Below are 26,575 nucleotides of genomic sequence, written 5' to 3'. Positions count from 1 at the left end.
CTGTTGCTCTCAGGTTCCATAGACATATCTGAGTGTTGCTGTGTCCCAAGGTTCTTTTTTCATTGGATCTCAGATATCAATCCGTTCATTCCTCATTTCATCTCTAATAATTTCTCCTCCCCTCTTCCACCACCTAGCTCGGAGAATCACTTTCTATTCTAGGAGACTTCTTACTCATCATGTAATCTCCTAAATCAATGTCTTTTTTAATTCTCCAAAGGATATAGGCTTTTGAAAATCAAAAGCAGGAAGACATTTCTGTTTCTTTGCTATTTGTTCTCATATCCCTTCCCTGAAGTAACAGCTACATAAAGGCTTGGCTACTGATTTTACTTGTTGGACAGTAGGGATGGGAGGGGAGTAGTGAGAGGACCTAAGGGAAACAGATATTAGGGGAAAAAGTTAGATACCATTCACAGTTTGATCATGCCTCGTGACAGCACATACACATACGAATGTCATCCTATCCTGGATAGGACTCAGAGCAGCTTCCTGGGCCCACACTGTTCTCAACCAGCATCTCTAGGGTAATTCTGTATGTCCTGCAGCCCTCTCATAGTTCCAGGAATCCAGCTTCTATACTGGTTACTTAGTCTCTAAACTTCTCTTCTCTCCTCTTCACAAGGAGGAAAATAACAGAATTGTAGCCAGAATTCAACAACCTCTCCTCATACTGTAGGCACTCAGGCAGTGATAACTATTATTATTAATAATAGTAATGATAAATTGGTTAATGACAGATTACTGCTTGATTCTCTTCATTTTCAAATTTTGAATCAAAGTCAATATTGTCTGTAGGATAATGATTTTTCATTCTCTAATTTATCAATACAATTCCAAACATTAGCACAATTTTATTTTAACACCTTTCTGGATTCTTCTTTTCCCACCCATCCAGCCTTTCTTACACCCATCTGCTTATCTTCTTCTCCTTCATAAACAAACTATCCCTTCTCCAATGAGCACTTCTGCTCCCACACCACCCTGTCAATGTTGTGAACAATGCAGATAGTTGTTCAGAAATTCTATTAATGCAAGTGCTCATAAGCTAATACAGCAGAGGTGCTTCTGGAAAGGTATGGGCAGATTGAGGCAAGTCTGCATGCACTCAGAGCATGCAGTACACATAAAGGAAATCAGGGGTGGATTCTATGAAAATGAATACTCTTCTCTAATCCGCCTTGTAAAGACAACTCACTTGTTTTACAGCTTTCCTTTAGTTGAAGAAACTCATATGATTTGTCTTAAATATGCAATGAAGTCTTCGTTTAACTAAAAACAAAAAATGTACTTCAGAAAGTAACAGAGCCAAGCCTGCCATTTCTTTGTTCATAGTTTATTATTTGATGCCTATCAAGCTACTTGGCCTGTGAGAAATGGAATGGATCTTGCGTGTTCTCTGTTCATTGACAAGGGTTTATTGTGTGAACTCTAGAAATCTTAGTGAATACATTCTCAGCCATGCCCTGGCAGATCTCCATATTCCCCAAGTTAGACTGACGTGTTACCACGAAACTTAAGTGATGATTGCTTTTTCCCAATTTGCCAAAGACCTTAAACCCTTAAACTTGTGGTTAGATCCCTCTGTATGTGCGTGCACACACTCACATTTGTTTGTTTCGTGTCGAGAACGTTAACAGTTGTTTTAACTTTTTCAATAAATTGGTCAATTGTACGTATAGAAATTGAATTATTTTCTTAATATTCATTTGCTTTCCTGTTGCTTATATTTCCAGCAAATGAATATTAATAGAATTACTGGAAAAGCTGTTCATGGTTAGATAAATTGCCTCTTGTTCTTGTTTTTCATGAATACTCGCTAATGGTTTTATAATGCAGTCTTTCCAACTCTTTTCACAGCACGGCGTATGTATACAATTTTATACGGGACACCGGGGTAAACAACTCAGGAACTTGGCTGCCCAGGGGCTGAGGGGATCAGTGTCACAGCACATCTGTATCCTCTTCAAGGCATACCAGTGTGCCCCATGTACATGCTGGGAAGCTGTATTATGGTGTATTGCAGACTACATACAGTTCTCATTTCTAGTAGTAACACTGTTTTCTTGATCTTATGAAGGCATTAAATATTTCACTAATCATCAGTGTTCTGTTTCATATTCTACAGAAGGGCACTGTTACTCTACAGCTGCTCCCCTTCAAGGTTTGAGATCCACTAGGCGATAACAGTATCTGAGTTCACGCACCTGTGCCGGGAAGGTTTCTAATCACTCTGTGACACTTCTGGGCCTCTCTACCTTGACTAGTCACTGGCTTCCAGATGGCTTCTAATTCTCTGACTTTGAAACATGGCCAATAGGTCTTGCAGGGAGGTCGGTTTTATAAGTGTACTCAATAGGAAGAGCTTGTATAAGAAGTAGAAAGAGGGAATACACTCCACAGGGTCTTTGCTGGGTGGATGGCCTGGGTCTCCTCTCCAACCAGATAACTTCCTGTGAACACTTAATGCAGCGCTCAATGCCCTCAGGGCTCAAAAGGGAAGCGACAACAGGCTGCATGTTCTTTGTACATTTCTGTAAAGCTCCTGGTTGTGTCTGAGCTGGTCTGCTTCTAAATGCCAGGGCTGCAGTTGACTCTGCTCCTTCCCTCTCACACACTCATTCCTTTCTCTTACTCTCAAAACAACCAGACACACTTAAATATATAAGCTTAAAAACACTTTAAAAATACTTATAGTAAATATAAAACTCTCCTCTCTTCTATTTGTATTCAAATAAAGTATTCTTCCTCCGTTCCTAGTATGTTATTGGAACTGTGATGTGCTGATTTAGGGTGGGCAGGGGTCGGGGGAAGGGACTGAATCCTGGAATTCACAGTTCCTAGGTTTGAGTCGCAGAACTGCCATTTATCCAGCGAAATGGGCAAGTTCAGCTAATTTCTAAACCTTCTTGATAAAATGAGACTGATGACACATTTCCCTCTCAGAGACTATCTGAAGATCAAAGGAGATTTACTCTGATATTTTCAGATGAAAATACTCTCGAAGCTCTGAAAACGAAAGGTAAATATGATTTGTTATTGTATTGAAAGTAGCCAGTGAGTCCTCAAGGGCAGCGACAATTGCTTACAAGAATTCGAACACTGAAGGGTTGGTGAGTGTGGCTCAGGTGATAACTCAGCTGACACACACTCTCCCTCATTCCCCCCTCATCCTGCAGAGCAACCTGATACACTACTTGGGCCTCAGCCATCATCTGCTCGCGCTGAACTTCATCATCATTTCTTTTGGCAAGAAAAGCGCATGGTCATCTGCTCAGGTGAAAGTAACTGACACTGACTTTGACGGTGTGGAAGTCAGAGTGTTTGAAGGCTCTGCAAAGCCAGAAGAGCCGCTGAAACGCAGCGTTGTTTACATTCACGGAGGAGGCTGGGCCTTGGCAAGTGCAAGTATGTCCTGGTCACGTTCAGGTTGTTTGGGGTTGTACCTGGCCCACAGAGATGTGTGATTGAATTGACTTTCTTACTGGGTAAGGAGAAGGGGGCCACTGGACTTGGTTCCCCTGGCAGTCCCAGTTATCCCTATTGTCTCAGCAAAATTATTCATAGTGCCCCCCCTTTCCATTCTTGAAAGGGTCCTGGTTTGGATGATTGATTATATAGCTACCCTACGTCAAGGGTTTTGCCTGTTTGTTTGTTAATTCAGGCAGACTGTTTTGAAAATATTTCCTGTAACCTAAATCCTAGACTAACTTGTTGTGAAGTACTGAAGTTGCTTTCTGCACCAAAACAAGGTAAAGTTTCCCTGGGCCAGAATATGAGGCAATTATCTGTAGCTCTATGCCAACTTGTGTTTTAAAGACATCTTTCTATGAAACAGAACAAGTATTTCTGAATACACGTTAACTCATCAACATTTCATCTGCTTGTGAAAACAAAGATGAAAATATAAAACATATGCCAAAGTTAAAAGGAAATGACCTTGCAAAGTTCAAGAACATTCTCTTTAGTATTGGTTCATTTAGTATTTAGTTCATGAGCAGAGCACACATTAAAAATGTCAGGCAGCCAAGGGGGGCAGCCTAGTGAAAAGCATACTAAGGAGGAAATAAGGGCCTTATCTCTGCTTGTAATTATTATGGTGCTACTTTCTCATCTTCAGCCCAGAGCTTTTGGCATCCCCTAAGTTTAAAGGCGATGGCAACTTGTTTTAGTTTGTCTTTTTTTTTTTTTTTTAATGCAGCGAAGGCCAAAAAGTATAACTTTTCCTAGTAATCTCATTTCATTTAGCTCCATATTCATCATTTATTCTTTTATTCATTGATTTGTTCACATTTCCATAAGATGATTACTGAATATGTAGGTTTGCCCAGGACTGAGTAGTTTCCCAGTGTGCAGGACTTTCAGTACAAAAACTCAAAGAGTTGTATGCAAACCTGGACCTCTGGTCACCCTAATGTGTGCTTGGTGATGGGGATACAGAACTGAGTAAGACAGAGTCTCTGCCCTAGAAAAGATTGCATCTGTAGCACTGGACACTTGCCAGGTGAGATAGTATCAGTACATCAGAGGCCAGGAAGTATAAGTGCCAGGAATGGTATGGATTATGAGTCAGCCTGGCCTTTTCCACATAATTTTGACTGATCACTTCTGCCAGAGGAAGAGCTGGAGGTAGGTATGCAGGTGTTTATGTAGTTATTGAACTTCTGGTTCTTAGACTGCCTTGGAAAACCTATAAATAAGGTAGTATTTGGCTTTCTGTTGACACAATCCAGCTCTTAATATATTATAAAAACATTAATATATTCAAAGAACAGCCTAAGGGATTAAATTTTTACATATTAAAATTGCTTCTGTCACTGCAAACCTTTGGATTCTCTTTCTAAGAAATGCTAAGACTTCCTAAAATTCTATTTGTTCTGTGTTGGTTTAAACGGAATACCGTATTCTTCAAATTGGTGACTTTTCTGAATCACAGCAAATGATGGTGTTAAAAGAGAAAAATTTTTTGGTTCTAAGGAGGAAACTGCTTATTTTCTATGATTTCTGGAAAGGCATACATTTGAAGAACTACAAATTCAGAATGAATCTGATGCACTTCATATAGTCCATTATGAAATAATTTTTTAGTTAGTTAAAAATACATTCAAAGGTAATCTAATATGGATTTCCTGTTATTTTATAGTAATTGCATTTTATGAGAAACCAGATTAATTTTTAACATTTGTACATGTAGCTCTGTTAATGAGGTATATGTTCATATTTACTTTTTATTGTTTTTGTTATTAGTAACTTAAGTCCAAGTCTAAAAACAATCCATAGTTAGCAGAATTTAAGAATGGACAGTATTAAATAAACTGCTTTATAGTGAGTGATTGCTCCTTTGTCTCTTTCAGAAATCAGGTATTATGATGAACTGTGTAAAGCAATGGCTGAGAAGTTGAATGCTGTCATTGTCTCCATTGAGTAAGTAATTAATAATAGTCATAGAAAAACATTTAAGAAGGAATCCTAGATAACCATCTAGTTATTTTATTTTACAAGTGCTAGAGTGTAAAATGAAAGTCCAGAGAGGTGAAGTGATTTTCCCAAAGTCACAGAAAATGATTTCTGATGTAACTTAGAATTTCTTGAACTAGCTTTATAATGCCTCAAACTATCTTTTTATTTTAGTTTTGGAACCTTCTGGAAATGGAATTAGCTGAAATTGAGAGAAATATATAATCAGTTATTTATAGTACATAGTTTGATTACTGCCTTTTTTTTTTACTTTAGTATAGCTCTGTATTATTAGACTATTGAAGTGTAAGAAAGCCATGCAATGCCTTTCAAGAGGAATTAAAGTATAGCTAACTAACCTTAATAAGTTATAGTTGAATCATTAACCTTGTGAACTGCAAGGTCAGACAGTGCTCATGGAATTTCAGGAGAAAAACCCTAAAGGGAAAGATTATTTTGTTATGCTGTTATGTGGAAATAAACTATGATAAAAGCATAAGACAGAAGGGATTTTTTCCATCAAGTTTTTTCTTAGACAACCAAGTAAGAGCATATTCTAAAAATTACCACTATAAATTTCAACTAATGTTGAAGTTAAAAAAATTCCTGTATAGTGTGACTGTTTTCTGTGTTAATTCTCTTACTTTACCTTCACAAGTGCTGAGAAAGCAAAGGAAGTTTGGACATACCAGATAATTCCTACTATTCCATCAGATCCACTCATTTGAAATTAAGTGGAAATACAGTTAAGTCCCCTACAGTAAGTCTCAGAACGAACAAGTTCTGTTCCGAGAGCGCATTCCTAAGTCCAATTTGTTCGTAAGTCCAACAAACACAATCGTTATCGCTTGGTGCTTCTTAGCAGTGTACCAGCTACTTCACCGCTGCTTTTAGACTTGCTTCCGGACACCCTGGGCTTGAAATAAAGATACTGTACTACTGTACTCCAGACAGTACTATACATGATTACTGCCTTTTTAAATCTGAAAACCAATCAGCATTTTAAGAGAATCTCTCCTACACCAAGAGTTGGAGAAGTTATTCTCCTGGAGTTAGGTTCTGTAATTCAGACCTTGTAAATAACAGTGTGTTCAACCAATCTTAGTTAATGTAGCTATTATTATCATTATTAGTATTAATATTAATATCAGTGTTTTGAGTTGTTTCTACCAGTTCTATATTAGCTATTTTTCTGGGACACTAAGAAGAAAGTGAATAATAATTATAATGATTGCAGTGATGGTAATAATGCAAAAATCATGGTACCTATTCCATGGCAGGCATTGTGCAGGTGCTATATATATATTGTTTCTCCTCCTTCAGATCTTTGTTCAAATATCATCCTTTCAGCAAGGCCTTCCTTGACACCCCTAAAATTGCAGTCCACTTTTCTTCTGCTTTATTTTTCTCCAAAATTATCATCAACATCTGACAGACCATATATATAACTTATTATGTATTTATTGTATTGAATATAAATAGACAATGTAAGTTTTATGAAGGCAGAGATTTTAGGAATTTTTGTCTGTTTTGTTCATTGCTGATCATTAGTGTCTGGAAACATCCCTGGCAGATAGTGGAAATTTATGATATTGTGATTTGTAAGAAATATATATTTGGTCATTCAGATGACCAAAGTGTATTTTTCACATGTACTTGGTCTTTGTCCAAAGTTCCTGGCTCACAGCTCCCCAAATCCTTCAAATTTCCTAAGTGTTCAGAGAGTTAAAGGAGTCTTTTGTGGGACTTCCCTGGTAGTCCAGGGGTTAAGACTTCACCCTTCCACTGCAGCGGGCAAGGGTTCGATCCCTGGTCAGGGAACTATCCCGCCCCTGCTCCCCTTGCATGGCCAAAAAAAAAAAGGTGTCTTTTGTTATGTGAATGAGGTGACTTTTGGAAGCACCTAAGGATGGGGGCTGGTTGCCAGGAGAACCAACCATGTGATTAGAGGGCTGGGACTTTCCCACCCCGCTGGCCTCTGGGGAGGGGAGATGGGCTAGAGGTTGAATCAATCACCAATGGCCAATGATTTAATCAATCATGACTAGGTAATGAAGCCTCCATAAAAACCCAAAGGACAGAGTTCAGAAAGCTTCCAGTTGGTGAACACATGTAGATTTGGGGAGAGTAGTGCACCTCCAGAAGGCATGGAAGCTTTGCACCCCTTCCCACCTACCCTGACTTTTGCATCTCTTCCATCTGGCTGTTCCGAGTTGTATTCTTTTTTTTTTTTTTTTTTTAATTTTTATATTTATTTTTGGCTGTGTTGGGTCTTCGTTTCTGTGCGAGGGCTTTCTCTAGTTGCGGCGAGTGGGGGCCACTCTTCATCACGGTGCGCGGGCCTCTCATTATCGCGGCCTCTCTTGTTGCGGAGCACAGGCTCCAGATGCACAGGCTCAGTAGTTGTGGCTCACGGGCCTAGCTGCTCCGCAGCATGTGGGATCTTCCCAGAGCAGGGCTCGAACCCGTGTCCCCTGCATTGGCAGGCGGATTCTCAACCACTGCGCCGCCAGGGAAGCCCAATATGTATTTATGGAATGAATGAATAAAGAGTCTTGCTTAACTTTCGTATAAATCATCCAAAGTAAGTATTTTGATATTTTCCTCATAGATGAGGAAATTGAGGTCCAAAAATTAAGTAACCTGCAAGAGGTCACACAGCTACTTAGTCACATATGTGGAGTGGGGAATTGAGGCAGGTGGAATCACTCCCCAGGCTCCTATGCTTCTTTGACCCAGTATCAAACTAATATTGAAGGAAGCTGATGATGCTGACTGACAGGGTTATGGCAACATCAGCCGCTTTCCATGCCCTACATCTATTCAATGTAGCATCCAGTTTATCAGCAGATAAGCATCACAGCAGTGGGCAAGTACCATTACTCAAGGCTGTGTAATCTCAGCTGCCTGTCTCTGCCAGCTGCACTCCCATTCATAGCTCACCTCCTTCTTGCCCCTACTCCAGATCGCAGACCTAAGAGAATCCTTGCTTCTCCAGTTCCTTGGAAGCGTTGGTCTCCTAAGTCATTTAGGCAGCTCTGACCCTGTGAACAGGAGCCTTAGAATCAGAGTGACGCTGTGGCTTCCTCCTCTGCAAATGTGGCACTGGACAGCTCTGGACAGCTCTGGACAGCTCTGGACAGCTCCCAGGCCTCCCTGGATCCTCAGCTGGGCCTCCCAGATCATTCAGGGACCCCTGATGCAGTTTTATAATGCAGGAAACTTCAAGTAAACGATTGTATCATCTGGCCTGGGTAGCTGGCCAGAGGAAGGCAGGGCTGTTTAAGCAGCTGAACCCCATTATGGAGCAAGGTCCTGCAGCTTGGTGCTGGTGAGCTGGCCTTATTAGCTCAGTGCCTCTTCAGTGGTTTCCTGTGTAGCTCCAGCTTCTCAAAGGCCTGAGGAAAGGAGAGAAGGTGGACTTGTTTTACTTGGTACCATAAGGATTCTCCACACAAGCCTTATCCTCCAGGGCTAATGTAAGCAACTGGCAGCATGCCTAAGCTCTTCCTACATGCCCTTCTCCACCTATTAGCATCTGTCTCCAGTGACACAGGTGTTCTTTTAAGTCTATGCTTATCATAAAACAAAGAAGGATGGATAGGGTGTTTTTGGTTTTTTTTAAAAAATAAATTTATTTATTTATTTTTGGCTGCGTTGGGTCTTCGTTGTGGCATGCGGGCTTTTCGTTGTGGTGGCTTCTCTTGTTGCAGAGCACGGGCTGTAGGCGCGCGGGCTTCAGTAGTTGTGGCTCACGGGCTTAGTTGCTCTGCGGCGTGTGGGATCTTCCCAGACCGGGGCTCGAACCTGCGTCCCCTGCATTGGCAGGCGGATTCTTAACCACTGCTCCACTGGATAGGGTGTTTTTAAGAAGATTTTTTTTAAAAAAAAGAACTAAAATATAGAAGGGCCCTGCTTTCATCTTCACTTGCCACTGCACCAAATCTATTCAATGTAGCATCCGGTGTATCAGCAGATAAGCACCACAGCAGTGGGCAAGTACCATTACTCAAGGCTGTGTAATCTCAGGCAAGTCACTTAACCTCACGTGCAAAATGGGGTTAGGAATCTTTCCTGTGTATGTAGAACGTGAGCTACTGGGAACAAGAATCATGTCCTCTTTCCTTTGGGCCCACTGCACCCAGTACATGGCTTAAACATGTATGCTAATAAGTAGATACACTTTGAGTTGGGTTAATGATTTCAGAGAGTTGTTATGAGAATCAGTTTGGACATTTGAGATAAAAGGGCTTCTGATACTCTAAATCACTAGACAAGTGTGAAGGGTTAGTGCTCTAGCCCATAGGACAGAAGGGTCCAACTTAACTAATTTATTTATCAACGTGTTTGGAACTCACAGCACTTTTCTTTGCAGAAATAATGAGCTAAGGTAATTAGGATCCATCCAGGCGAGCCAACCCACAAAGAGCCACATAACCTAAGCTCTAGTTGAGGTATAGCCAACATCATATGATCGTGATGTTTCTCTTAGAAAGTATGTCCAGAGGTCTAACGTGGGACCATATTTCTTCTCACTGCTCACCTCTTTCTTTTATTCCATAAACACCTATTGAATTCCTGTTATGTGCCAGCTACTGTGTTAAATTCTGGTGGCATAACAGTGTAAGACAGGCATAATTTCTGTCCTCATGGAGTTTACAATCTAGATGAGAAATCAAACCTTGAACAAGTAATATTAAATGTGATAAGTGATGTGAAGTAGTAATGGAGGCATCGAGTAGGTAAGATGTTACCTAGTTTGAAGGGTTTGAATCGAGCTCCTAGGGATGAGCAGAACCTAGTTAGACAGAATGAATTGGTCATGGAAGTCCAAAGTGGTGTAATGAGAGGGCTTGGGAGGATGGGAGGAGGCAGAGAGCATTAAGGGAATGAAATATGAGAGAAGACAGATGGAGGGACTTACGCTTCTGGCAATGACTAAGGAAAATAAGAAATAAGGGTGGATGATCCTGAGACCCTTCAGAAGGATGGTGGACTCTTGGTTATCTTGGAATTCCTTCTCCTAGCAGGGAGGTTGTCTGGAGACAGCTGCTCCTTATCCTTGAGGCCTACAGGAGTGGGTAGTGGTGTCATGGCTTTACTTCATGTAGAGAGTGGCCTTGTGGAAGGTTAGATATAATCTGAGGAAGCTGGTAGGCAAGGGTTGGGGGCAGCCCTGGTGATGGAATCACTTCACATGAAGCAACACCAGGGGCTGGAACTTCTGAGTTTACATCACTGCTATTGGCTCAAGATTCCGGGAACAGATCCAACAACTGAGGTAGACAAAGATCTCAAGGTATAAAAACAGGCCATGACTTCTATTTAGTAGCTTCTACAACACTATGCTATTTTTACACATAATTGCACAGTAAGTATTTGTGAAATAAATGGAAGAATTCATCTAATAATACCCAAGATACATGGATGTATCCTCATTTACATAATCTGGGAAGGAAGTTTATATTCATAAGCTTATTTTCATAAACTTCATTGCAGTTTAACTATAATATGGTACCTTTTTACCTGTAGTTTATATAATAAAACACAATACTAGAACCATAAGACATCAGGGAAAAGGAAGATTTAATTTCTTTCTTCTTTTTTTCTTAAATTAATTAATTAATTTTTTTTTTTTTGGCTGTGTTGGATCTTAGTTGCAGCATGCCAGATCTTCGTTGAGGCATGTGGGATCTTTTGTTGCAGCGTGAGGGCTCTTCGTTGTGGCGCGCAGGTTTTCTCTTCTCTAGTTGTGGCATGCGGGCTCCAGAACGTGTGGGCTCTGTAGTTTGCTGCCCGTGGCCTCTCTAGTTGAGGTGTGTGGGCTCAGTAGTTGCGGCGTGCAGGCTTAGTTGCCCCGCAGCATGTGGGATCTTAGTTCCCCGACCAGGGATCGAACCCATGTCCCCTGCATTGGAAGGCTGATTCTTTACCACTGGACCACCAGGGAAGTCCCTAGTTTTTTTTTTTTTAATTTATTTATTTTATTTATTTATTTTTGGCTGTGTTGGGTCTTCGTTGCTGTGCGCGGGCTTTCTCTAGTTGTGGTGAGCGGGGGCTACTCTTTGTTGCGGTGTGTGGGCTTCTCATTGCAGTGGCTTCTCTTGTTTTGGAGCATGGGGTCTAGGTGCATGGGCTTCAGTAGTTGTGTCACATGGCCTCAGTAGTTGTGGCTCGCGGGCTCTAGAGCGCAGGCTCAGTAGCTGTGGCGCACGGGCTTAGTTGCTCTGCAGCATGTGGGATCTTCCCGAAGCAGGGCTTGAACCCATGTCCCCTGCATTGGCAGGCGGATTCTTAACCACTGCGCCAGCAGGGAAGCCCCCTAATTTCTTTTTTTTAAAAGATAAAATGCTAATGTACAGCATGGGGAGTATAGTCAGTAATATTGTATTAACTATGTATGGTGACAAATGGTAACAACTTATTGTGGCGATCATGTCATAATGTATATAAATGTCGAATCACTATGTTGTGCCCCTGAAACTAATATAATATTGTATGGCAATTATACTTCAATTACAAAAAGATAAAATGCGAGATAATAACAAAGTAGGCATGTCAGATATTATTAAATTCTACAAGGCATTTACATTGATTTTTTTAGTTGTCAAAAACGGTTTCAAGTTGTGTTTTGCTTTTAACTAAGTTTTTACGACACTAAAACTCTCTATTTTGTGTCAGTGGAGACCTATTCCCATCCACCAAATATCAGGCGGCACTATGCACAGAGAACTTAAAACTTGACAGAGCTGTAAAGAAGAACGTTGCTCACGTAGACAGAATAGAAGCTGGACCGCGTATCTTAGTCTGCTGCTAACAGAGTTATAAGCAATGGGACTTTTATGACTCTGTCCTGCTCATCCATAAAATCAGATGAGTGCAAGTTGACAAAATCACAGAGCTTCTAGAGGCACAATACAACACACATCTCAATAAATAGTTGTTCGAACAAGATACTCTGAAAGACACGAGCCATGGTGACCTAGCTGTGTGACTCTCCCTCTGCTCCTTTTCCTGCTCTTCTTCCCAGACCTGCACGCAGAAATCCTCATGCCTCACCCCGACCTGGGCAGCCCTGGGAGACGGGCAGACTGAGTTCCTCAGGGTTCCCCTCCAAGAAAGGGAAGATTTGTCCAAAACTTTCCTTTTACTCAGTCCAGCCTACCTTATTAGCAAACCCAAAGGCCAGTGTTACAAATAATTTATTAATGCGACAGAAAGATAATATTGAGACTTCTTTTAAGAAGTAGGTTATTTTAGTTCCTTCACTATCATTAACTAATGAATCTCCTTTTTAGACATATTAAGCTAATGTCTTCTTGGCTCTGTTTTCTACTAACATTAAAAAAAAAATCCACTGGTTTCTCTCTTGTGGTTTAGGTCTTTTAGAATTTGGGGGGAGGGGGGCTTGGAGCTGTACAGAAAGCCTGTGCTGCACGCTGCAGCGAGGTTGGGAAGCCTAGTTCCACCCACACCTGAGCCCAGAGCTCTGTTTAGCTTCTGAAATCACACAGAGAAAGGAGGTCCGAGGGACTTGGCACCAAGCCTGCTTGGGCTTCTGTAGCCACCTGAGGGAATGTTTGGCTCTCTATTCCCCCTTGAGGTTAAAGGCGAGGTTTACATCTGAATTGGGGAGGGGAGACCTGGGGAGCTCCCTGCCGTGTCCATAGAGACGTCTCAGGAAGTCTTAACTTGTAAACAGCGTCAGAGCATCACATCATTTAAACGGATCACAATCCTAGGTTCAATCACTCCTAGGATTTTGGTGACACATCCTGACATCTGTCAGTTCTTTTGAACGTACTTATTATCCAATCAGCCAAGCCTTTGTTAAGCTCCGCTCTGCCTTGCCGAATGACTAGTAGTCAAAGCTATCTCGAGAGCCAATTTTGAGAGTAGAAACAGAAAGGAAGACCCTTCCTCAATCTTTATGCACAAACCTCATTGCACAAATAGACAGAGAAACAATTATCCATTCACAATCTTTCCACTTTTATGTAATTTTATTATATATTCTTTTAATGGAAAGGAAGCTTCTACCTATTAGAGGAATAAATAGATTCTTCCCCTGGAGTTGTCCCCCTCAAATAACACAATATGACTGTAATTGTTGATTTGTTTCAGATAACCCCTACTGATACGGGTTCTTTAAGACTGAGGAGAATGTTAGCCTTTTTATGTTCTCAAGATGAATCTACTGAGCTCTTCTTGGGAGACAGTGAAAAAGGAAAAGAAAAAAAAAAAAAAAGGCCAAAATGGAATGTGATTTTATCTCACTCCTGAATCAAATAGGAGTATAATTTCATTCCGGAATATCACATGTACCTTTCACCTAACTGGCACTACGTGAAGAGAACTCAGTGTCCTTGCCCGCTGCCGAAGACTGTCTCAGTGTTTCCAGGCTAGGTTATTTTGAGGGAGAATGCATTTTACAGCACTCTTAGAGCACTAGTATTATTCAGGGCTTCCACATCCTTAGTCTTGGAAGCAACTCACGTTTCCCTTCAGCTCTGGGCTTGTGTATCTGCCTTTGACTTAAGGAAGAATTTGTCAGTCTTTCTGAGCATTGCTCCATCTCCCTGGTCACTAACAAAGTAGGTAATAAAGTAATAGATTGTAGAAATGGTGCTGCTTATTTCAGGTGGGTATACATCGAACTCTAGTACGTAGCTGTGACTTTCCGTCTACTCCTGGAGGAAGTTGACATGTCTGTTATGACCTATTGTAAGAGAGACTTTGAGGGCTTCAAGAAAGGAGAGTTACTTTTGGCTGGGCTCTTAGAAGATTTCATGAAGGAAGTGGCATTTGAGATGAGACTTAAACAATGGCAACATCTGATGAGGAATTGCTGGGGGAAGGGCATAGGGGATGGAGAGAAGGACCAATGCATTGGGAACAGGAACAAGGAGTTGTGTTCGGAGGAGAGTGACAGTATGGTTGGATTCAGTAATATTTCTAAACCCTGGCTGCACATTAGAATTACTTGGGGGAACTTTTCTTCAAATATAGATGTGCTGGGCCCCACCTCAGATCAAATAAATTGGAATGTTTTGTAGAGGAGCTCAAACCTCAGTGTTTTTTTATAAAGTTCGCAAGATTATCCTAAGGTGCATATAGAGTTGAGAAACTCTGAGCTATGCAGAGCATACAGGCAGTCCTTGGAGATGTGCCCCAAGAGCAGGTGGGTTAGGAACAATTTCTTTTTTTTTTAATGTTTTTTAAAGGCATATAGCTTATTACTTTCCCCACCATAATAGTATGTAATAAAATGACATATTTTATATGTAAAAAGTATAAAAGAAATCTCTAAAATTTTGTTTGGGACGAATAAAAATATCTTATTAAAGATGTACCATGTGCCAGGTACTCTGCCAGGTGGTTTGTTTTGAGAATATTGCAAAAGCATTGAAATCATGAGAGAAGTTCTGGGATGTCAGAAATCTACAGTTTTGAGAACTTACTGCTTTGGTGAGGTAATGAGAACATACACACATACATTTATTTAAAGGCTGTGGGTTTGGAAGAATGAGAATATTTTAAAAGGGGGAGGCGTGTGGATTTTGAAGTCAGTTGTGAATTCAGATCACAGCTTTGCCACTTACTAGCTGTTGTAGACTAGTTATGCATCCCCCTTGAGCCTCATGTTCTCAACCTTAAACCCACAGGTTTGCTCTGATATTTGAGTGAAGCATCTGTAGAGTACCTGGTGAGGTACCTCACCTAGCAGGAAAAAGATAATTTTTATAGAGTGTACATATTTATTAAATTGAGTAAACCTCATTCCTGAATTTACACCAAATTTTGTTCTTCTAGTGGGAGGCACGTGCAGTAATAGGTAGGTAGAAGCTGACACTGCAGAGTCATGTATCCTGCCCTGAGTTGGGCAAATTGAGACTGTATGTGCCACAAATTCATCAGGTGCTTTCACTCAAGATCTACAATTGAAAGAAAAAAGAAAAGGTGGACTCGTCCTTCAGTACTTTGCAGGGACACAGCCTTGAATAAAAGCAGCAGATAAATGTATTTATGCATGCTTTCTTTGACTACGCTACTCAGAAATCTCCTCCTGACTCTCAGTTTTCTGTGTCTATAATGATATTACAGAACTTTCGTGATACTTCTCAGGTCAGTTTCAAGCTACTTTGAAGGCTCATCTTAAAAAGATCTAGTTTCACTACATCCTTCAGTCCCTGAAAATAGTATCCCTTCTTATTGTATAAAACTAGAGAATGTTTCCAGAATGAACAAAGATAAGGGGAGGAAGACTTAGGAGATAGATCTTCAAGGGCACCAGAGGACTAGGATGTTTACTCTGTTATCTGAGCCAGTTATTAATCAACTCATAAGATTTGAGGCAGTAGCATAGTTTTTAGATTACCAGTTCCTCTTGATTCAAAGTCATTAAGACCTTTTGTGAAACAACATCTGAAAATTTGATTCACGTATGTGTTCTAGCAAAATATGTTCTGACCTCTTGGGCCACTAGGAAGATAGTCTATCATGCTATCTGGAATCTTCCTGAGACAAAATAGCCTTTATTTTCACACCTTGAGTCATGAAGTGCATTTGTTCTTATGTCATTGAAAGAATTAAGAATTCAGCTTGGTAATATTGAAAGTAACAAATTGAGACCTCATCCCAGAACTGAGGGTAAATAGAATCATATGAGATGACGCCACCTATTGGACAAAATGGTGTACTCCTACTCCTTTTACCCATTATTAATGAATGAAGTAAAGTAGCAGCAGCTTCACTAAGACATTGTGAAAGTCAGCTGGAGAAAAAATATTTCAGATGATTACTTGATCATCACAAATGGAAAAAAAAAAGAAATTAGAAAACTTATTTTATCTGTTATAGGGCAACCACTAAGGGAATTTCTTATTGCATTTTGTGTTTTAAAAATATAGTAATTCCTGAAAGAGCAGATCTACATTCACTACTTATCAAAGTATTTCACAAATATTTGTCAGCTTGATTGTGTCTGCACAGAATGTCAAGATTTTTTTTTTTTTTTTGGCTGCGCTGTGCAACTTTTGGGATCTTAGTTCCCCAACCAGGGATCGAACCCATGCCCCCTGCAGTGGAAGCACAGCGTCCTAACCACCGGACCACCAGGGAATTCCCAGAATGTGAAGATATTTAATTAACTATCTGGAATTTAGATGGGGGAAATGAATGACCTTATATAGAGTAGTATAGAAAAAACTAGTTTCTGAGAATAAATATGCTCATTACAAATTGGAAATCAAAAGACTTGAGTATTAGCTGACTATTATTAGGTTTTAATTAATTAGTTCCTATCCTACCTTGTTTTGATTTGTGTTTGGTTTATTTTACAAATCAAGTAGTTTCTCTATGCCTCAGTTTCTTCACTTGCAAAATGAAGGTATGTTAATACTTAGAAAATTTTTACTAGATGCATGATTATGTGCTCAGCACATTGATAGATATACACTGGAAACACATAGTCCCTGATATCAGAGAACACACTCTTAAGAGGAAATACGGAAAGAAATCATGTTACTATGAGGCAATATGAGCAATATACCCCAGCACATAGAAGTATCAAGGAATGGTAGCCAGCTGAGCCCCAGAAGCAAGTGGAGTTGTGGTCAAGGAGAGCTTCCTGGAGAAGGCAAACCCTCAAGTAAAGCTTAAAGGATGAGTGAGAAATAAGGAGGGTGGAGGCTGAGAGGGCACCTCAAGCCGAGACTACCAATGGATTTGTAAGGTGATATTATATATAGGTGGGGCATTTGACAAAGCCAGGGCTCTTGGGGCTCTTAAGGGAATCTGAATCCTACTAAGTGTACAGAGCAGGATCCCAGAGGGACTCTAATCTTGCAAAGTGGGGCAGTAGGAGAAGCCCCAGAAGTGTCCCAGCAGGCCTGCCATGGGCCATCTGGAAACTTGGTTTCCCTTTTTTTTTTTTTAATTTATTTATCTTATTTATTTATTTTTGGCTGCGTTGGGTCTTTGCTGTTGCGCGAGGGCTTTCTCTAGTTGCGGCGAGCGGGGGCTACTCTTCTTTGCAGTGCACAGGCTTCTCATTGCAGTGGCTTCTCTTGTTGCGGAACACAGGCTCTGGCGCGTGGGCTTCAGTAGTTGTAGCACACAGGCTCAGTAGTTGTGGCTCGCGGACGCTAGAGCACAGGCTCAGAGTTGTAGCACATGGGCTTAGATGCTCCGCGGCATGTGGGATCTTCCCAGACCAGGGCTCGAACCCATGTCCCCTGCATTGGCAAGCGGATTCTTAACCACTGCACCACCAGGGAAGCCCTTGGTTTCCCTTTTGCTGGTTGACAGCTGACGTTTTAGTTCCAGCCTTCTAGGGAGCAAATACATTGCTTGGGTTTAATGTCGGGCTGGCATGACCTCTTCAATGGAGTACAGTTTTACTATATTTATCAAGTAAATCATGAAGAATACCATATGGACTCATTAAACTTGAGACCAATGAAGTGGTTAGTGCTGCTGAGTCACCTTCTAACCCAGAGGTGTTGTGAATGGAACACTGACTTCCAGAAATAAAATTCCAGAATCTTTTGTGGTTCTATCTATATTTTAATAATCAACATCTGCCTTTTACTTCAAAGCTTTGTTTTTGCCTTGGTGGTGGTTGTAGGTTTTTGTTTTTGTTTGTTTTGTTTGGTTTGGTGGCCCACAGTAAAAATTACTATGACAAAATCATTACTTTTTAAAAGTAAGTATTTGAATTGCAAGAAAATGGTTTATTTTTATATTTATTATAATTCCTTACCTGTTTGTTTCTGGCTTCAAAAGAACCAGTTTTCCCTTAAACTTTAAATGGCCTATAAAGACTTGGTGAAGTCCTTAAATGAATACAATTTTTGTTTTCACAGATACAGGCTAGTTCCAAAGGTTTATTTTCCTGAGCAAATTCATGATGTTCTACGTGCCACAAAGTACTTCCTGCAGCCAGAAGTCTTGCACAAGTATTCAGTTGACCCAGGCAGAATCGGCGTTTCTGGTGACAGTGCTGGTGGGAATTTGGCGGCTGCCCTGGGCCAACAGGTAACAGAGAGCCCTGAGGTGCTGGTGGAAGGAGAGCATGTGATAATGTTCAGCAGACCAACAGATCATCCACTAGGCATGGCAAAGGCCTAGCTGGGTGGGCTGGTCACTTGGGGGCCAAGTAATTCAGATGACTGCACTTGGAAAGCTCTCAGAGATCTTTTGAAGTAGGAAGAGGGGTCATTGAAAGAATTGTAATCTCTGAGTCCTTGGAAGGGCCCCGATTACAATTAAGGTGAGTAATGTGAGAGGAGGGCTAACATTTTAGAGGGCTCCCTTACTCCTCAGGGATATGCATGGAAATTAAGTATCTTCTGCTCCTTTTCCATGTTGGACTTACAAAACAAGATAATTTTGCTTAAATTCCAATTGCTAAGATTGTTTCCTTAAACTTTGAGCCAAATTAAAAAATTTAAAAGTGTTTCCCAAAGGTTTTTTTTTTTTAATATAAAAGAAAGAGTTAAATGTTTCATCCACTTTAAATGTTACAATAAAAGTTAGTCTGAGCTCTAGCTGGTTAAATTCTTTGAAAACTGTCTAGCTGTAGTAGCATCCCCAATTTTGGGCAGCTGTGTAGACTCAAAGATAAGTACATTTTCTTCCTTTTCTGGGTTAAATAATTTAAGAATAGCATCTCTGTCTTCTTACCTCCAAATTTCTTTTGGCATTCTCAAATAGCATCTGCCTTTTCATTTGTGGCATGTCCTGATTTCTTCTCTCTTGCTATAAATAAAGAACTTTGTTCTCCGCTTGGCATTGGTGGGTTTGCTATCCACATGTCCAAAGCGGTAAGAAGTAAGTCCTGGTACAGTGGGGAGAGCATCATGGGCTTTAAAACCGGACACAACCAGGATGGAATCCAGGCCCCCCTGTGAGAGCTGTGAGGCTTTGGCAAGTCCTCTCACCTCTCTGAGTCTCAGGAAAATGAGGCTCATGCCATCTGATTGCAGGGCTGTTGCCAGGATTTAGTGATATGAGGTATATACAGTTCTTGGCACACATTAATAATACTATTAACTGATCATTTCCTCCTGCTTTTACAGAGCAGTTACATCTTCCCTCGGGATGGGGTTCTAAAGTGCAGTGTGAAACAAAATTGTATGCCTAATGTTACCTTGAAGATTGTTTAGCTGCTTGTGAAACACAGTGACCTAGTTAGCTGCCTTTTAGATGTTATGTAAAAAATATATCATTTTAGTCACTAGAATTACACAGTGAGGCAATATATTTGCCTTTTGGGGAGGCCAGGGGGAATGGAGTTCTGCGGGGTGGGGGGATTCATTCACATTCCATCTCAACTGTACTCTCAGGCACATGCTCATTAAGTAGAAAGGAGGGTGCACTGCCAACACTATTTAAATTCTCACCCTCTCACCAGCCATAGGGACTAACGGCTCATGAGAGGAGACACCCTGAGGTCCTATTAAAACACTTTGGAGTCCCATCACCTGTTCATTTAGCTTTTCCTACCCGTCTACTCTGGAAGAGTCAGACTAGTTTTTTCTCCCTAGTAAGCCATTGCCTTTTGGGGCCTTTCAGGGAATACAGAACTAAATAAGATTCACACATTATCCATCCATAATACCCAGCCCCGTGAGAATTATGCCAAAGGATAGATACAAGTAAAGTGTTGATGGGGGTTTAAGGACCTAAGGGGTCATGTACCTTTGAAGTGTTCACTCAGAACTATGAGTTGCAAACATCACACCTTTCTCAGTAAATATCCAGCAGCTTGAAGGGTGGTGGTAGTGGTGGCGATGGGGAAGTATTTATTTCTTAAACTACATTCCTTAATACCATGCCTGGTAGAAATGTAACACTTGTACCCCTTTGATTGAGTCAAGGTAAAGCACTGGGCTACTTTAAAGGGTATGGTTTCTGTAAAAGAAGCCATTCAAAATGAAATAATGTGTTCGCTTTTTCTTCTCCAGTTTAATCAAGATGCCAACCTAAAAAACAAGCTCAAGGTGCAAGCTTTAATTTATCCAGTTCTTCAAGCTTTAGATTTTAACACGCCCTCTTATCAGCAAAATGTGAACACCCCCATCCTGCCCCGTTATGTCATGGTGAAGTACTGGGTGGATTACTTCAACGGCAACTATGACTTTGTCCAGGCAATGATAGTTAACAATCACACTTCACTCGATGTGGGAGAGGCTGCTGCCCTCAGGGCCCATCTAAACTGGACATCCCTCTTGCCCGCATCCATCACAAAGAACTACAAGCCTGTCATGCAGACCACTGGCAACACCAGGATCGTCCAGGAGATCCCTCAGCTGCTGGATGCCCGCTCAGCCCCACTCATCGCAGACCAGGAAGTCCTGCGGCACCTCCCAAAGACCTATATTCTAACCTGTGAGCACGATGTCCTAAGAGACGATGGAATCATGTATGCAAAGCGTTTGGAGAGTGCAGGTGTGGAGGTGACCCTTGATCACTTTGAGGATGGCTTCCACGGATGCATGATTTTCACCAGCTGGCCTACCAACTTCTCAGTGGGAATTCGGACTAGGAATAGTTACATCAAGTGGCTGGATCAAAACCTGTAAAGGAGTGAAATTTGTAAAAGGCTTGAGCCCCTCTTGATCTCCTGCACCTGCTTTGGAAAGACATTCACTCTTTAGTTGACTAATTTCCCCTCGTTACTTGAGTTATGGAATCTCTATTCCCTGCAGACTTTATGTTAATTTAATTTTAAAAAATGCTTTTGAGTAACATAAGTGCAAAAACATCTGAATCTGGTTCTCTAAGTGAGCCAGTCTCTCTGTTCTTGTTTTAACCAAATTACTACTAACACCCACAGCTGCAGAAAGCAGGGCTAGGAGCTGGAAATAGCTTTGGGTCTTGCCTCCCTCAAGAAGTTCTTTTTAGAAGAAATTCTACCAGCTGTGGATGACCTTTAATGAGTAAAAAGAAAATGTGGGCTCTTCAACTTGCTAGAGTTTACTTTGAGTTAAGAGTAGTGTTAAATGTGTTCACTTCAAGGTCAGTGCTGGCTACCAAGTGCCCTCTGTTCTCTGTGGATGGATGGCTTTGTTTCCTGTGGGAATTTTGGCAGAGCTGTTCTAGCAAGGACAAGTTTCTCAAATGACTTTCCTCCTTTAGAGTGTTAATTTTATGTGATAGCTATCTCTAAGTCCAGTTGGATTATGATAATACTTGAAAGTTACTTTCTACCACTATTATTAGAAACTATGAGGTTGCATGCACTGGATATCTGTACATCGTTAAGTTTTTTGGTTATGCCATCTCCCTGCGGGAGATCTTTTGGGAGCAAATTAATTTAGATTTAGAATAAATTTTCCTTTACAGAACAAGTAAAAACAGACAAATGAACCAACCTATTGTTTTCATAATGAATACTTCTCACATAAATTACCAAGAGTGGTGTGTATATATTTGGCATAGTCAGAAAAGAAGATACATTTAATATTAAGATTATGAAAAATAGCTTTAGAGGGTCTAGTTTATTCTTGAAAACTCAACTTTTTCACTTACATGGCTTTAAAATGGGGCTATTTTGGTATATATAATGTACTGTATTGTTTATTTTTTTAAGTTATTTAATGTTAATATATATAGCTAGACAAGATTTTTCAGAATAAAGTCAGTAATGAATATTAAAAATAATGATTTTTTTAAAAACTACCTTAGAGTTTAAAAAAAACAACTTTAGAATTATATCCACATGTAATTTTATGGAAAGAGGTAAAATAGCTATTAATATTACTATATATAAGGCCTAAATATTTTGATGTTTATATGCATATACAAATCACAATAATTAGAAACTGACTACACCTAGTAAAGTCATCTAAGTTTATAGTTCAATAGCTTAGACAAGACACACATTGGTCATTTCTGCTCTCTGTGGTCGGAGGAACTACTTCATACTCTTCTGGGTGACACCCTTCATTATCGCCTTCCAGGTAGGTCTAAAGTTACAATAGACCAGGCTTAATTTCATGTGAAGCCTTCACTGCCTGTGGGACATCTTTGGCATAGAAAGAAACTCCCAATTCTGACTTGACTTGTGTACCTTCGCCCTCCCTCCTGCCACTCTTCCTACTGCTGCAATCTGTGCTACTTTCAGAGACTGCAGAGAGCGGCCACACAGCCAAGTCATGATCCAATAAATTTATCAGTGGAAAGAAAGTAGAGCCTTTTCACTCATTTGAAAGATGGGTATTTCCTACTTAGGAGGATGAAATAACAAGTGAAAATCTGCATGTTTATTTTTCATTTATTATTTAAGTCAGGAGCATTTTATGTACAAGACAGAAGTAAATGCAACAGTGAGTATCTGTCTGTGTGCCTGTGTATGTATAAAAATAATCATACAAATTAACATGCTAATGGACTCAGGCAAGTCACTTACCATCTCCAGGCCTGTTTTCCCTCTCCTCTAAAGTCAGAGAATTGAATTACTTAATCTATGAGGTGTCTTCCAACTATAAATTCCAACCATTTTGTCAGACTGGAAAACTGTATTGGCCTCTTCTTCAACAGTGTTTTTTTGTGTGTGTGTGTTTGTTTCTATAGGTCATTATTCCATATACACAGACAGGTACATGATCAATTTTTTCCCCTAAAAACATGGGATTTTAGTTCTTACTCTATGACAGCTACCCTCCTCATTTAATACTATTCTTTTTGATGCCATTTGAAGGAACCAATGTTTTGACCTTATTTTGAGGTTACCCATCTCTAGGAAAGCAAAGAAAATATAATACATGCACAGAATTCCTTAAAATGACATTTCCCACCCCCCCCCCCGGAATTGTGAGCCAAATCTTGTACTAACTACAGACAATGAATGATTCTAGGTCTCCAAAGGGCTCTCTCAGGTGAAAAGAGGGAGTGAAAGAAAAAAGGGGTCAAGCACTGTTTCTGATGAAGCATCTAAGTTTCATTAAAGCTTTTATTGGGAATTCCCTGGTGGCCCAGTGTTTAGGACCCAGCGTTTTCACAGACTGTGGCCTGGGTTCTATCCCTGGTCAGGGAACTAAGATCCCACATGCCACGCAGCATGGCCAAAAATAAATAAATTAATAAATAAACAAAGCTTTTATATATAAAAGAAAGTGACTTATACTATATCCCACCTCAGACCTTTCTTGAAGGTCTTCCTTGAAATTTTCCTTGGTATAATAATTGGGAATCATGATACACAAAAACCACTAGATACAAGAAAGGCTAAACCAACCAAAAATCTGAGTGCTAAGAATTCCTTTGGGAAGCATACAGAGTTTATACTGAAGATATTTTGGCTTGGAATCAGTTTATTTTGTTTTAATTTTTGTTCTTATAAAAAATGTTTATGCTCTGCAGATTGATTCTTTTTAAGTGTTATGGCTTTGTTTTGTTTTCCTATTTTAAGAAAAAATGGATAGTCTTTTTATAATATCATTGTTGTTTGTGAAATGTGACCATAAATATATGATGAAAAAATCTTGAAGTGCTACAAAATATAGTGAAGTATAAATTAGTTACTGTTTTATCATTGATTTGTGAAGAAGTTAAGACTGTTGTATATCTTGGTGGATATAATATTTTATGCATGACCTTTTCACCTTTGACTTTTTGCTTATTTCTCACTGCAAAGGGCAAGGCAGATTTTATGAAGGATTTTGGTAGCCAGTCTATTTTGTAAGATGAAAATCCACTGTGGAGGTAGGAAAGTATAAATCTGTTTTGATTCATGTTTGTAAATAAAATGTCTCCATCTGGAAATGTGCCTCTTTCACTTCCCCTCATCTCATTTTCTGGTTCCCACCTCTCTTTTTCTTGGTATCCTAGATCCCTAGCCACAATTCAGCCCAAATCTTCTGCCCCCTGGAGTCCTCCAGCTGCCTTTCAATTACTGAGAGGGACTCAGTGGCCTCTCTGATGACATCCATTTCATGTCTGGATACAGTATGTGCTGCTCGTACTGGAAACCCGCCTTGGACTGGCTAGAATATTCATAAAAGCTAGGCAGGCCATGAGACAATTTGGGGACTTTCCATACACATATTAGGAAGGGTTGATCACAGTGCAAATGAATTTGGATTTGACTAGTTCGGGCAAAGAAGTATTGATACCACTGAAGGCAAGTTTTCACATTGACTCTGTCATTACAAGCAAAGCTAATAATTTCACGCTTGAGTTCATTATACTTAGTTCACTTCAATATCATAGGAATTTGCAAAACTTGTTTTTCAAAGTAAATTGTTTGTGTTGGTTCTAAATGGTCACATATGTGTGGGTAAATTAGATTTTCCTATTCAATTAGAGTTATTTTCATCTTCTCCAACAAAACCTCTGGTGCGTAGCTATATTTTGCTGAAGGGATCCACTAATGGTTGCAACAATTCTCCTTTAGGGCATTTAAAATGTACTCTATGTGTTTTAATATTGTTTTTTCTTGTGATTTTCATTCTTGTTTAATCCCCCATTTTCAAAAAAAAAATAACGTCTCATATTTTCCAATGGATCCCCTATTTAAACATCTAGAAGATACTGATATCAGCACCACATTCCCCAAATTTCAGAGATTGAAAATGTAAATGTGATTTCCAGTAGGCATACATGTATTGTTCAGCCCTGTCACTCAGCATTTTGTGTCATTAGAGAGACTGGTGACATTTTGTGTCTTGTTAGAAATGTCCCTCCCGGATTTTCCCACCACTGGTATTTCAGATTGAGAGCTCCATCTTCTCACATAGGCTGCCTACCAGACTAGCTATTTGTTACTGTTTTTCTGTCATAAGTGTAGAGTGGAGTTTTCCAGCTGCTACTTGACATGTGGCGTTGTAGTAGGTGGGCTGCTGAGGCAGATATGAGAATCCAGATGGTCCTGTTAAGCCATACATTAAAGAGTTTTGCAAACATGTAAAACAATGCCACACTTCTCACTCGTTTGTGTTTGGAAAATTTAGTGATTTTTTTCCCCCATAGAATATAGCTTAAGGTAACATGTAATTAAGTATATGAATAACTATGTTTACAATTTCTCAGTTTTAATTCCTAATACAGTAAACATCAATAAAGTTCATATGAACAGAAGCTATTTGGGGTCCTCAATAATTTTTAAGAATGTAAGGTCCTGAGACCAAAACAGTCAAGAAGTGCTGTTGTACAGCATCATCTATGGCAAGCCCTGTATTCTGTGCTAGGCTATATAGCCAGCCAACGCTGACCTTATCACCATGGAGAGACACATGCCATATTTCTCTTACCTAATACTCTTCCCTCCACCCAGAAGCCCTTTCTTTGCCTTTCCTTGTCTTCCTTTGCCAGCCTGCTCCAGGAAGCCTTTCCTAACTCCTCCCTCCTCAGGATATTTAGGTGTCCCTCCTCTGGTCCCACATTGCACTCAACACATGGCACGTAATTGGCTATTAGTGGGTCCGACTCCCTCACAAGACGGTGGGATCCTTGATGTGGGGTCATGTCAGCATCACCTTTGTGACCCCAGTGCCTGACACAGTGCCTCTCACAGAATAATCACTCAATAAGTCTTTGCTGAACAAATGTTCTTATGTTCTTGCAATTAAAGCATAGTGTTCTTTCTTTTCAATGGCATGTAAAACTATGCCTGGTGCTATTATATATATTTGCTTATTTATATTCTTAAGACACAAATCTCTGTTTGTTTTGATTTTTTTCCCCCTGCAGATGTTTTCTTTCTACTCATGCATTAAAGACTTATTTGGTCAACAAATGAAATCCTGGAGCCCACAGAGTACTTTTAAAATTCAAGGCAGCTGCCAGCAGAGGGCACTCTTGAAAGTAGATGGCATTAGCCATCCTCCACGCTGCTGCTTATGTTTCACCTGGTGTTTAAAAAGAAAAGATTTCCCAACAGCTTATAAAAGGTAAATAAAAAGGCATGCTATATTTAATCACAGAATAAATTAAACTGAGTATTTTTTTAAAATAGAGAGACTTTAAAATCCTCATAAGTACCTAGAGAAAAAGACTGCATTTTCAAAACAAAGAAAAACAAAACTAAAAAGCACTCACATTGATTCTTTGTTAAAGCATGACTCACCTCTCTGCCCACCAAAGCGTTTTGTCTTTTTTTTTACATGTTTTT

At 40.0% G+C, this 26,575-nt stretch overlaps 1 protein-coding gene across 1 annotated transcript in view; it reads left to right on the top strand.

Moving 5' to 3' along the window:
- The window catches only part of NCEH1 (neutral cholesterol ester hydrolase 1), a 67,483-nt gene extending 42,638 nt beyond the window's left edge, over nucleotides 1-24,845 (top strand). The window contains exons 2-5 of the mRNA XM_007197497.2: nucleotides 3,180-3,408; nucleotides 5,355-5,424; nucleotides 18,324-18,495; nucleotides 20,427-24,845. Of these exons, the coding sequence (XP_007197559.1) occupies nucleotides 3,180-3,408; nucleotides 5,355-5,424; nucleotides 18,324-18,495; nucleotides 20,427-21,044 (1,089 nt within the window). The 3' untranslated portion in view covers nucleotides 21,045-24,845. The remainder of the gene's footprint in view (nucleotides 1-3,179; nucleotides 3,409-5,354; nucleotides 5,425-18,323; nucleotides 18,496-20,426) is intronic.
- The last annotated feature ends 1,730 nt before the right edge of the window (nucleotides 24,846-26,575 follow it).

Source organism: Balaenoptera acutorostrata, chromosome 4 (assembly GCF_949987535.1).
Source record: "Balaenoptera acutorostrata chromosome 4, mBalAcu1.1, whole genome shotgun sequence".
NCBI lineage: Eukaryota > Metazoa > Chordata > Mammalia > Artiodactyla > Balaenopteridae > Balaenoptera > Balaenoptera acutorostrata.
Note: the sequence above shows the minus strand (reverse complement) of the source record. Positions and strands in the feature narration are given on the sequence as shown.